Genomic DNA, 13,489 nt, shown 5'->3' with positions numbered 1-13,489 from the left:
AATAATTAACAATCGTTCTCCAACGTCGCTTCCAAATTTAATTCTGGATTGTGATATTGCAAATACACTTCGTAAATTCGTGTAGTTACTTGGTGTGTTGTTAGAGACCCGTCTGTCTGGTCTATGGAAACACTTAACATATGCTTTATTTCTTCCGACACTTTGACAGTTTAACAAAAAAAATTCTCGATGTTTCTGCACATATTTTTTTAAGTTAATGTGCAGCTTACTTGGGAATTGTGCTTCAGTACTTTTAACATTCGCAAATCGAAAAAAATTGCAAATCAAACGTCAGTATAAGTACAGTATATAGATAGATATAGGGCTTTGCGTGAATAGGCCCTTTTGGACCCCGAAAACTAGTTTCCCGCCCCCAGTTTGGAAAGTGCTAATGCACAGTAAATTACATGCAATGTTTTCACAGAACTGGTGTTATATAGCTTGTTTTTATTTTTAAAAACATTTTGTTTTTAGCCTCAATTTTTATCGCGTAAATTGTAAATGCTATTGTCACTGGCGATTTTTTAGTATAACGCCTAAAAAAAACAATGCAAGTGAACAAAACCAAAACTAAACAATTTATAGGCATATAGTATAGTAAGCGTTAATTCATGCATGCATTAACAGTGTATATATGTTTACGTAAGATTTTGGTACCTGTATTTTTAGAGCTTGGACGCGATCCAGTCCCAGGCAACGGTTGCTGACGTCGAATCGCTCGTCAACCAGGCCCTGACGTATTTGCCCGAAGATGGCGAACGATACGAGTTCACTTTGAAGCTGGCCGACGTGTTAAATGCTATTGGTCGCCTTTAGGAGAGTCGCGCAAAGAAACGCAAGCGTTACTTGAAACGCAAGTGTTACCAAAAATCGCACTTGGCCAGGTCGGTCTATATTTATTTGAGTATAGACAAGGGTGGATTGCATTTTGCTGCCTGCATGGCGTGCTCTTTTTTGTAGCATTGTCGCTCCTCGTGCTATTGTATGTTGAAATCAGCCGTTTTTTAATCTCGTGTGGTTTCATTACTCCAAGGTGCATTACACAGGTTTGGACAAAAAAAATACGAAAAAATTTCGCAAAAAAGACACACACGATACAGGAAATTTGTATTTTTTCATAGCCCAATGAGGGTCACTAGCATCGTAGATTGTGTAATAAACAGCTTACAGCTGGATAACAAATGGACGGTTAGCTATGGTGGAAGCAGTCTATCTGTTTTCCTAGTTTTCGACAATTCTCGAACATCGAATGAACAAATTTTTCGTTTTGGTTCTCTATTTTTTTTGTTTTTGCCCTGATACTGCGAGATATAGATTGGCGGGTGTTAATTGCTATCGCTCGATCGCCCATGTGGCTGCGGTTGATCCCGATTCTTATCCAAGGTCGGAGCGCCTAAGCAGTCGCAACGAAATCAAGCTGACTCTGTGTTTGGGAAATATCGCGCTCTTATCGACAAGCGCCTTATCGCGCCAGCTTAAATAAACGATCTGTCGGCATTGCGCTTTTAGACAACTGGATGTCGTTCGCGAAATGCGCTAAAGCGTATTTCCCAACCGCGAAATGTCACAGGAAAGGCTGAAAATGTGTTGTGCCTTACACCCGAAAAAACGATATTTTGGGTTAAGCTACAGAAAAACATTATTTTTGAGCAAATTATAATTTGTTTTATCCTATTTATATTATTCGAAATATGGAAACTTTAAATTCCCGGTCGCATTTATATCTCTCACAATTGGAAAACATTAAAACGATATTCAGTTAAGCTTTTGCTGACAAAGCTTTTCAAACATTACTTAACGAATATGATTGGTAACTTTATGGTAATAGCCCCCTTTTGTGAAAGGATTATCCCTATTAAAAGTGTCGCTGCACAACAAAATAGTGCACACTGTCGACTATGTTTTCCACACAATTTTTCTACCATAGATGATAATAAGCGACACTAGCGCGATGGTACCTGCGTAGTTTAACTTACCTAGATGACAGCGCTGATGTAAACAACGTTAGGCCATGACTTGCGTCTTCCATTCGATTATTTCACACGCATGCTTGTTAATGGCAAATTTCATTTGTGTGCCACCAAAACACTTTTTATCGAACCTTATAAACTGATTAATTTAGTTTACTCGTATGGTTAAAGTGATCCCATGAGACATTCGCCAAAACGCGTGACTTGGCTTATTATTTTTCAAGGAAATTTTATTTTTGTTGTTTATTTTCCGACAAATAAACAAAAAAGCGACCATAGCGAAGGTAATAACTTTTTTAATGCCAAGGTCGCTGGACAGCATGCATTAAAGCCTCCTTAAATCTCTTACTGACATTTGTGTGTTGATGTTTATTTATCAGATTTGCGCCAAGTGTGAATTAGCGTCCTGTGTGGCATTTATTTCTGATGGCCCTGTGTTAGTGTTTCGTGACATTGATATAGCAACGAGCGGCGCTGTCGGGATTTTCATTAAACGCGGAGGCGGCTGTGTGCAGAATGGCAATCCCACATCCGTTCGCAAAAGTACCGGTTGGCGCTCCAAACAGATTACTAGCAGACTTTACAGCTGCAAGTATATCGTCTTATTGTTTAGATATCGCTTTTTACAATGTGCAATATTCGCGTGGCCTGTTCTTCTCGCCAAAGGCTAGAGCTAAAAAAACGCAATAAATTTATATATAGGCTTTTTGTTTTGGGGTGCTTAGCCGCGTTTTTGTTTTACAATATTAAAGTGTATGTTGCCTTTCGGTAACAGTTTTTACCGACCTTATTTCTTTCTTTCTTTTGTTTTACCCTTGTTGTGTGTGGTAATGCAAGAAAAGCAATAAATGTTTTAAAAAGAGTTTGTTGTTTACTGTTGTGCGCATCAGAAATGTGTAAAGAGCCGTTTTACCTTCAAAGTAAATCTGCTGATGAGTTATTCGTTCTTTTTTTGTATACAAAGAGTTTACAAGTGATAAAAGTAGGCAGGTGTTTAAAACAAATATCGATCTATTATTTTTCATGTCAAGTATCTCTCACTAATGTATTACCTCTCTCCTCCATTATAAAATACTTAATTCTATCATCATCAATTCCCTAAGGTGGCGGAAATATTGTCAATATATGACACTCAAAAATTATGGGTTATTTAAATAACATTTACCTAGAATCCATCCTAGATGCACCGCAAACAGCAGGTAATTTAATATTATGGTACTTGTAGTCTCGCCTAAGAATTTATCTACGATTTTTCCTAAACAGTTTAAAAGTCACTTTGGAATGTATGGGACATGCGTTCACGCTATAATAAACGTACATTCATGAGTGTTACAAATCAATTGTATTCCTATAAAAAAACGCTATGTGGTCGACACTTTTAAAAGTTCAAGCTATCGTTTTGGTCCAAAACTCACTGAATACTTTAGCAGCACATTTGTCAAACGAAGACAAGATAATTGAACGGTTTCTTTTCAGTCTATTAAGCAGCCTGCGTTCGTCAAACACTCAGCGCGTTGCCCGTGTTTCAGTTGCTTGTTTACAGCGATCGAACTTATTTCACGAAATCTGCGTCTGGCCAAGCTCTGATTTGTCACGATCGCAAAGCTGTGGTCGTCGTTGACCTTATGAGATTGCGCAGAAGCAGTTACCGAAGCTTTGTTATTGTTGTTATCTATCTTCGGCCTGACACTGATCGAAATCTCTAGCGCTTGCCCTGTGATTGTTTCGTTGGATTTCGTCGGTGTTTAAAAAAGCCAAGTTCAGGCGACAGGAGTTTTGATTGGCACCGATTTCACCCTAGCGCGCTTGGATTATTTTAATGTTGCCGCTGCCTTCGGGCGTTCGCGCCACCGTTAAAATCTGCGCCAGACCTCGGTTTTGGCTTTTTGGTTTTCAAAGCCTTTCTTTGTCAAGGAAGATGCAACGATGCGAGACAAGACCTACAGCTTTTCGCCTCGTGTGACTTCTGCACTTGCAGGAACAATACGCCTTTGTCCTCTCGAAACTTAGGGATCAATCAGATCGAATCTGTTTGACAGGATAAGGGGTTGCTTTGAGGTATAGGCAAGAAATCAACTAGCTCTTTCAGTCGGTTTTCCCATGTAGAAATGAGGTTAAAGAAAATCGATGGTAGCAATAGGGCAAGTGTTCAATTAAGCTGCGAAACCAACTTACACTATTTCTGTGATCTTTCTGCCTCTAAAAGGTATTTATTTTCAAATTAAACAGGTGCACATAGTCGGGAAAAGTGTGAATGTTAGTAGTTCAGGAAATATGGTCAAACTCCCCAGAATCGCCGTGCACCTGCTGTGCCTTCTCGCGGCCTACTCGGACGCCGGACCGGTGCGCTCAAGACGCGTTCACTTCTCACCGGCGCTGCACTTTGCCAACGAAACAGAGGCGATTATGTCGACCGAGGACGAGTTGCGCACCTTCACCTTCAGGAACTTGTCGTCGTCGGTGCAGTTCTCGTCGCCTAACTATGACCCGAGGTTTGCTGCGCGGCGCGTCTGCCTTGACGGGACGCGGCGCTACCGGCCAGGGTCCATGTACACGCGTTCGGACGACCCTTGTGTCCAGTGCATCTGCGGACGAAGTGGCGAGCGCTGCTACTCGAAGACTTGCGGCGCGATCCCGGACAGCTGCATCGAGGTACGGCGCGATCCGGGCCACTGCTGTGTGACCTGTGTAACCGAGGGCTGCAGTTACAACAACCAGACCTATCACGTCGGCGAGACCATTCAGGTAATATAGCTGTCTTAAACGACTTCATTTAAATAAAAAAACAGAATAGGGTTTGTCAAAGTTTTACCTTCAAAAACTTGATTTTTTTTAAAAACAAGAAATGCTGTTGTTAACTTCGAAATAGCGCTTCTTAACCGGTGCGCCACGGCTTCGCCACAGGCAAATGGAGAGTATTAAAAAATATATATTTTTATATTTTTTTACTTTCTCTTTCGGTCAGATCATTAATCCTACAGTATTTAATGTTAGTCAACTATCAGTCTAATTAATGCAATAACAACAACAACTTACAAGCAATTCAATAGAAATACCAGTAAACCCAAAACAATTCGGGCTCGCCAGGTGCGCCATCATATTTTATGAAGATTGCAGTGCACCATTAGGTAAAGAAGTTAACTAACACTGCTATAAAAAAAAAATTTAAGGCCAGACATAGCGTGGCTAATAGACTTGGCATTAACTACCATAAGGCTTACAAAATCAATATGTAATGTAGTTATTAAAGTTTTGGCTGACAACATGGATTATTTCAGGGTGGTCCAATATAGAGAACATCTCGGGTCCAAAATAGTTTATGCGTTAATTTTGGTGATTTTCTGGATATTGTGTAGTTAGCAGTGGTGTAAAGTACTTAGGGCAAAATGGATTGACTTGACTCAAGTGTTTTGGATAAATGACTTTACTTGAAAGAAAGTCATTTACCCAAAAAACCTGACGGAAATTTAAGTGCCTTAATGCAAGACATTTTAGTACGTTATTTTTATTACTGATGGTCAAAATCTTAACTTGCCATTGGTTCGTTTTAATGTTTGCTTTGCGAAACATTGAATCCACTCGAACTTGTTTTTGTAACCTTTTATTTATTTTGAGTGACCATGCGACTTAAGTATGACTTGATTTGGGACTTAACTAATAACTTGGACTTGACTTAGTGTTTGTTGAAAATGACTTAAAGTTGTTTTGCGAAATGACTTGACTGGAACTTTAATTGTTTGGAAATTTCTTGTTTGAAGCACTCGTAGATCGTAAGGGAAGATTGAACTAAATATCCATATAGTACGCGGATAGAAAATACAACACTATTATATGGCTGTTTTATAAAGACATTAATGGTTCCTGGGACGTAGATCTGTTTACGCAAATGATTTCTAAACAATGCTTATAGTGGTGAATAAAACGTAGGCAATAGCTTTCGATTTATAGGGTAGCGTTGGAGTTTTTTTGTGTGTGAAATCTCAGTGGCGAAGTACACACGCGTGACCCGCGTCTACGACTAATGATGTGAGGGTTTTGTATAGAGGGTCAAGTTGGTGGGTTAAGGGTTAGAAGAGATGTATTAGATGTGGCTGAGTTAGGAGTGTGATTTAACTAGTTGAAATAAGGGAGAAGGTGTCGACTTACCTCTAAAACCAACTGCAACAACCCATTTTTAGAAACCACCTGCTTACAGCCCAATAGGCTGGAACTCTGTAACAGCGCTAAAACAACAGTGCCTAATCGACACGCACCAAAACGGTTAACATCAATGACTCCAGAACAATCCAGCGACTATACGAGCAAAACTATCTTGTAACCTATTATGAAGCACTCTAAACAGCATCTATACTTACATCGTAATATTATTTCGTTTAATCAAATGTTTTGTCTTCTATGTTTCGCGGTTACATAAATAAATATTACTCACTGTTGATCTAATCAGCAAAAGTAAACGAGGCTACAAATTGATTACTCTTTCAATTATTCATTTTCTACTATAAGTTGTTTTGCGCAATCAGGGCAGGCGACTAACTTTGACTGTTGTAGTTATTCTTCATACATCAAATCAGCTGAGCAACCCAACACATTTCGGGGTAAAAATGCGGCTGAAAAATTTGTTTGGTGCTGTCAAATGAAACATTTTTTTAAGGAAAATTCGTATTACTTGCTTGATTGTTCCATGGTACGATTTTTTGCGTTTTTACGTGTAGGTAATAAATCATTAAGTTTCAAAGCAGTTGTATACTAAAAATTAACATTTTTACTGCAAGAAATAGTCGGATTAAAAAAATTAATCATACAAGTGAAAAAAATGAAACATCGACATATTTGGTTTAATACCTTCTGAATATGCAGGGTACAGGCTTTGTGAAACCAATCATTTATATTTTTGAGAAATATTTAAAAAAATAAAAATAATAGGAGATTAGAATACAAAAGTTGGCGAAACTCGAATATTTTTGTCAAAAAGTATAAATAGCATTCCAACTGCTGCATACAGAAGAACAAGTTTGTTAACTATCTTATCAGATTCGCGTGAATTGCGACCACCAAGAGTAAACTTTTTCCATACCAAACGTGACGTTGCGGGAGGTTATTGCTTTTTATCACGTATAAGATTTGATCAGGATTTGTGAAGTTTAGAGCGTATCTCGTTATAAGTTTTTTCTTGTGAAATAGATAATCTCTTAAAATGCTTTCACGCAGCAAGGATTTAATATTGCAAAATGACTAAAATTAATATAGGTAATTTATAAGTTGTCTTTATTAATTTTTTTTGTCTTTTATAAATTGTCTTGAAACGAATAAACCTCGGTTTTAGTATTTTGATTTCTTTATGTATCAGCGGCGGATTCAGGCGAGGTGGCACGTGACCATGGCCTTCCCGCCAAACTGTATTTTTTTGCCTATTTTCACTACGTATAAATACAAACACTTTCGTGTGTCGAAAAATGAAAGTATTGACAACTAGAACTATACAAAGCGTTTTTTTCGCTTTGTGTGAATCAATACCATTTTTGTAATATAGCCTTTGTTTCGAAAGCAACCCCTCTACAACCCAACCCCCCAAACAAAATGCTAAATCCGCGTAGTTTAAACCGAACATCCTTACTTTTAAACAAGTCAAGCTTTTTTGGGAGGAGCATAGGCTACTGTGTAGGCTAGATAACATCGCCTTTGTGAATAATTTAATTATTTTCATTTTGTTCGTTATACTGACAAAATCACCATATAAGTTGCCTCGCTGAATTTACAGTATAACGTAAAACTATTTTTTATATAATGAAGGTAACTCCGTGTCGCTCTTGCAAGTGTGAGACTGATGGGTTGGTCTACTGCAGTGTGGCGGATTGCGAACCTCCAAAATGTGTGGATTTCGTCAGAAAACCAGGCGAATGTTGCCCTTCGTGTCCAAATGGTAACGATAATATTTTTCTATAATATTATCTAACTTTAGTTTGCTTGCTTAGTTTTAAAGCCGTTGGTTATGAAATCACCAGCAGTAGGTTACTTTAATGAACTATATGTTATACCTTTCTAAAATTACCTTTTATTGAATACGTAATTTCATAGCTAAAGAAAACAAATTAATGCTGACTCTACCTAATTTCCTGTAAATGGTTTTAGCGCAACATATTTTTCAAAGTGTTTGCAAACCAGTTTAAAATACCCCATTTTTCACCTTGGAAAACGAACTTGAAAGTTATATGATGTCGAACCAATTGTCACGTTTTTATTCGCAGGAACCAATTGCTTGGCGATGGGAGTGAAAATCCCCACCGGGCACGTCGCTTTCATTCCGCAGCGCTGCATGCAATGCAGGTGTCTGCAGGCCGCTTTCGGCGAGCAGTACTGGCTGGGAAACAAGCAGGCGAAATGCGTGGTCTTGGAAAGATGCCGGCTAAACGCTTCAAGACGCATCCGATTTCGCCGCTCCACCAACGATTACCCCCACTTTTCCGAAAAGCGAACTCGGTCTCGATATGTTTAACCTGCTTTTGCACAATTCGCGGTGCTATACAAAAAAGGTGTTATCTTATGTCCAAAAGGTTACCGTGCTTACTTCGGCATTTTCGCGTAATGCAACAGTCGTGAAATTCTATTGCGCTGCTCATTTTTCGTGTGTTTTAATGCCACACTGCTTTGAAAAAGACATGTGTAATTCCGCCCCTATTTGTTGATCTCGCGTCAAGAGGTGTATAGATGTGGTAAATATTGACCTATAAAACGTGCACGTTCGGTGGACGAACGGCTGGGAAGCGCTAAGAGATCGTATCTAAATCTAAACAACACAATGGGTTCACTGGCTCGTATTCGGGCCACACCGTGGTCTTATTGTTTGCAACGTGATGCAGCTAATAGAAACCTTAAAAGCAGTTTCCGGTTTCTTTGTTGCTTTGTTTCATTCTATGTTGGGTCTGCCTTAGTTCCTTTCCACAATTTACTCGTTGTTGTCTGGACCAATATTGTTGAAATTGTTTCCGCCATTAGTGAGGATTAAATACATATTAGACGGCAAAATCAGTTCGCCTTCTATTGCTAAGTTAATAGGCCTACATAGTACATATATAAACGATTAAAATCAATACATTACATTAGATTGAACTTGATTTAGGCCCTTTAAGGTGTGACTTTCTAGGAAGGGTTTTTTATTGGCAATTAGATCTAGGTGATAATCGATAAGGTGTTATCAACCTTATGGATCAGTATTATTTCGGACAAACGGCCGTGTAAAGTATTAATTAAAGCTATTTTGGATTATTTTTTTAACTTTAAGATTATTCTTAATATATATTTTATACAAATTTATTTTAAAAGCTTTTTGTTTTTAAGTGTACTGTTTACTAATATTATATCAATTCGCATATGCTAAATGAAAATATTAAAAACTTATCTAACCTTAACTATAAAATAAACGTCATACATGTGTGATATAAAATAAACCAATGTTTTTTCAATTAAAAAAAAATAACGTTCGTAGATCATTTTTAACATAAAAAATGGGCGATTTAGCGACACAAACTGCTACTCCTTCGAGGTTTCAAAAGGTATCCCATATCTTAAAAGTAAATTTTAATTATTACGTCAGTTCTGTGTAGGTTTAACTCTATTGTTTTGTATCTTAGTACGAAACATATCTGTGTAAGAAAATCCGCTAGGTGTCAGCAACGAAGCATAACTTTGCGTTTTTTGACGTAAAGTTATCTTCACTTACAAGGTTATAAAAATGTCCTAAAAGCAAAAAAAATTATAGGGTTTGTACTTTTGAAATTTGGTGAGAAAAAGACCCAACGTTCAAAAATTGTGATTAACTAATAAAAGCGTTGAGATCACTCAAACATGGCATTTAACTAAGCCGACAAAACTAACCGAAACTTTCTAAAATATTTATATGCGATATTGAAGTCGTTCTGTCGATTTTTGACTCCGTTTTGTTTGACAGGCTCTGTTAAATACACAAGTCGTGTTCTTTTTCGGTCATTTATTCCCGCATTTGGTCAATTATTTACTTGCTAACGGCAGGGCCGTGATTGATTCGAACTTCGCTTGAGCAAACCCAGGCTAGATAAGATCACTGCGCCAGTGGAATAAATCTTCGCATAACCTCGAGATAATCTGATTTTACAGTCTAGCTAACTGACTGAAACCTAGTCCAACTACTTGAAATGTTTGTTGATGCCAATTACAGCACGTGATTATCTTATTTCTGTTCAATATTCCAGGAATAAGCATTTATATATTGTGATAGATAAATTGACATAATATGCCCATGCTCGTTATATAAACGCCATCATGAAATGCAGGTAATGTTTTTCAGTCGTCTCTATGTAGATTGCAAATGGTGGAACTAATATTAACATTCAACTGTTCAATTGATTTTATTGTATTATTGGCGTAACTCTGCACCAATCAAAGTACATAGCTTTTTTTGCTGGTACCAAAAATGTTTAACTCTGTTACTAACAACAGAAGTTTCTTATTTCTGACCAGTCCCACGTCGAATTTCGATATTAGAAACCACCACCCTGGCTTATAGAATAGAATAGATGTTGTGTCGGAAAGTGGTATAATTTGTGTAGGAACCTGTAAATGCTTGTGTTTTACATGGTGATTGGTGGCGGAACAAGACATTTTAAGTTCCAATGTTTTCAGGCTAAACCGAAAAATCCAATCGCCCGTTGGAAACGGCTGTATACACAACACCTCGCGTCACTTGTCTATAAACTACCAAACAAATGGTCGATACAAGAAAGCCGCAACATGTCGATCACTTGCTACACATGTATTGATCGTGGCGACTGCGGGGTTTTCTTCCCAAACGATCCCACACGGTTTGAATTCCGGCGCTTTGCCCAACGTCGATCAAATGGCATCCGCGCGATTTTTTATTAGGCCAACTTTTCCTTCGTCCGGCGCTTCGCAGCGAGTAACCCGACCGTACCATAACATGTTTTGGTAATGTCGCCCGATTCAGTCGAGTTTTCGCCGCACCGACTGTCAATGGTAACGCGATCCACTTTACACGGATTTGACGAAAAAACGTTCGTTGGTCGCGCGGTACCGGCGCGTATGCGCTTTCCCGGTGCCGTTAAAACAAACTTTCACAGCGAAATGAAATCATACGTACTTGCCTGCTAGTCCTTGTGAAAGCTGTGACGTTGAAGTTATAAAATTTTACGATCGATTTTAACTTTACCGACTTTGACAGCTATTTTTGTTTATCCTACACCACCCCGCCTGAAAACCTTGTTTCACTACGAATCCAGCAATAAAACTGGGTCCACAAAGGCCTACTTCAGAAGCTTTAAATGGCAAGTCAAAAGCATGCAGACCCCTTTATATACTGAAAATCGCAACTAACATTAAATATACCAAGTTTTTTGTTTTGTGAGAAACTTGTACCCAATAAAACACAAAACAAGTGTTAGCAAACCCAAATCCATTAAATTTCGTTTGAAAATCTTTGTTACAGACAGTGTCGCATAATGTATGCAAGTAGAAAAATGTGCCAAATCGCAAACATCGCGCTGCAACAATCGCGATAAGTAACAACCCGGGTAAACTTATACGGTTGAAGGCGCGGCGAGATCTGTGGAGTTAAGTCGTATCCAGTTGCCCGGGCCTTTTACGGCCGGCACAATTGGAGTGATTCGCGCAATTTTAGTCGCTTTGTTAGAACGTTTTCGCCGGCGCGAGTGCTAAAACATCGGCTCCTTACACCTAATGCACCCCCTCTCCCGCGCGCGCCATAGAAGTGCTTCGTTTCCATCTCCCAGCTGTTGGCCTGCTGCTGGTCTGCCGCGTGTCTTCACAAAAAAATGAAGCGTTGGGAAAATTTTGATTGCTGAATATGGACGGCAATTACTTTGATAAGGTTGCGTTTTGTGGTGGCATGTTTGCAAAACAAGCGCCAATCCGAGACTGCGAATATTGGGTTTCCCATTGACGGCCTGTTTACAAACATACAGAAAACGCGCGGGGCGCCGAGAATCGCGGCGTCGTCCTTTTCTCCGAGCGGTTGCGCCACTCAGAAATTGACATTCCATTAAAAACGGGGGGTCCCTTTCCACTCTACAGGCGCAGCGTCGCCAATAGCGACTGCACATTTCTGCGTGTCAGGCGTCGGTTAGAATTTGGGCAGCAACAAATTTGGGGTGAATAACAAATTGCCTTACATCACAGTCAATTACGTCAGATGAATCAGTGCGAGGGCCTGCTTTAGCGCCGCGGACACTCCCGAAGGGCCCTCTTTGCTTGATAGGCGTTATCAAGCGGCCTGGACAACCTCAGCGCCCGTGTACGAGAAATGTATTGATAAATTTTGAGCGATTGGCCTAAGCGATTTAGGAGTAATATACACGCATGCGATCCGCTCTAATTTGTAAAACATTCTTCAACGCCCGAAGGGGCCTCAACCTTGTGGAACAGCCTTTTTTCGGCCACCTCAACGTCAAGAGAAGGCGGCTGGCCTGCCACTTGATCAATAAAGCACCCTTGTGCGTACGATACTGTAACGGGGTTCTGTGTTGGTAAGGAAAACAATGCCCATTGAACAAAAAAGCAGGAACCGTTTGGGAATTGGAGGGCCCTTCATCAGTTTTGGCTAATAACTGATAAGTCCCCATCACTACTCTTTAACAAAGGGCAAATATTTGTGGTGCGGCGCGGCGTTTTGTGACACGGACGAGGCACTTTTTACAATGCAAGCGCTGCTTTTTTACGACCCTATGCGCGGGCCCGGTGTGTCGGTATGTTTGTGTTTAAGCCCGAATTCGGTTTCCTTCGCCGATGTCTCATTTGTTTATGGAGCTACGCCCGCCCCGTGCATGCGCGCGAAATAGAAAAATTACTAATTCGTCAGGTTGAATGTTCTGGATGCGTCAATTAGAAACATGTATAGATTTTATATAAAATAATAGCTCATCAGAGACGACGCAGGCGGCACAAGTCGTACTCTACAGACGGCAAAGCGCCTTGGGCAAGATAGTAGATGCTATCGTCGCTTTACGACCGCTCTTTACAAATTTGATTTGTAGCTTCTCTTTATCAAGGCAGAGAGCAGCTCTGTGGAACAGTGGAATAGTGACCAACTATAGTCGCCTTACGTGACTCATTGTCTGACTGTCTCGGGCCATGGTGTCTATATAAACAAGTGATGTTTTGAGAAGAGTTTTTGCCCCAGCACCAATGGTGTGTAATTTCAGTTTGATTTAACAATTATTCCAGTTTACGTGGTGCAAGTTGGTATCTTTCAGTCAACGACGTAATACGTTTCGTTGGGCCAGAACAAAAAAGAACTCTAACCGGATTTGATTAGCTCAGCCTGATCGAGAGTCAGGAATCTTTTTTGAGGTTGAGAAAAAGGGTCGGGATTAAATAATTCCCTTAGAAAGTAACTCGCTTCAACCTGTTCATTTCGCAGCGGTTGGGTGGGATTTGTACATTTTTGCATGCTGACTATCCCATGACGTTTAGTGATAATTATCCATCTCCCGGGCAAGCGACTGGCAGTCGCG

The 13,489-nt window shown here is 39.7% G+C and overlaps 1 protein-coding gene across 1 annotated transcript; it reads left to right on the top strand.

Moving 5' to 3' along the window:
• The first annotated feature begins 4,203 nt into the window (after window positions 1–4,203).
• On the top strand, window positions 4,204–8,983 carry LOC146164595 (von Willebrand factor C domain-containing protein 2-like). Its single transcript, XM_083382515.1, has 3 exons — window positions 4,204–4,715; window positions 7,761–7,890; window positions 8,216–8,983. The coding sequence occupies exons 1-3, from the start codon at window positions 4,245–4,247 to the stop codon at window positions 8,461–8,463; spliced, it is 849 nt and encodes a 282-aa protein (XP_083238641.1). The 5' UTR covers window positions 4,204–4,244; the 3' UTR covers window positions 8,464–8,983.
• Window positions 8,984–13,489: the final 4,506 nt, after the last annotated feature.

This window comes from Ascidiella aspersa, chromosome 2 (genome assembly GCF_963924565.1).
Source record: "Ascidiella aspersa chromosome 2, kaAscAspe10.2, whole genome shotgun sequence".
Classification (NCBI taxonomy): domain Eukaryota; kingdom Metazoa; phylum Chordata; class Ascidiacea; order Phlebobranchia; family Ascidiidae; genus Ascidiella; species Ascidiella aspersa.
The sequence above is the reverse complement of the archived record's forward strand: the minus strand, read 5'-3'. Positions and strand labels throughout refer to the sequence as shown.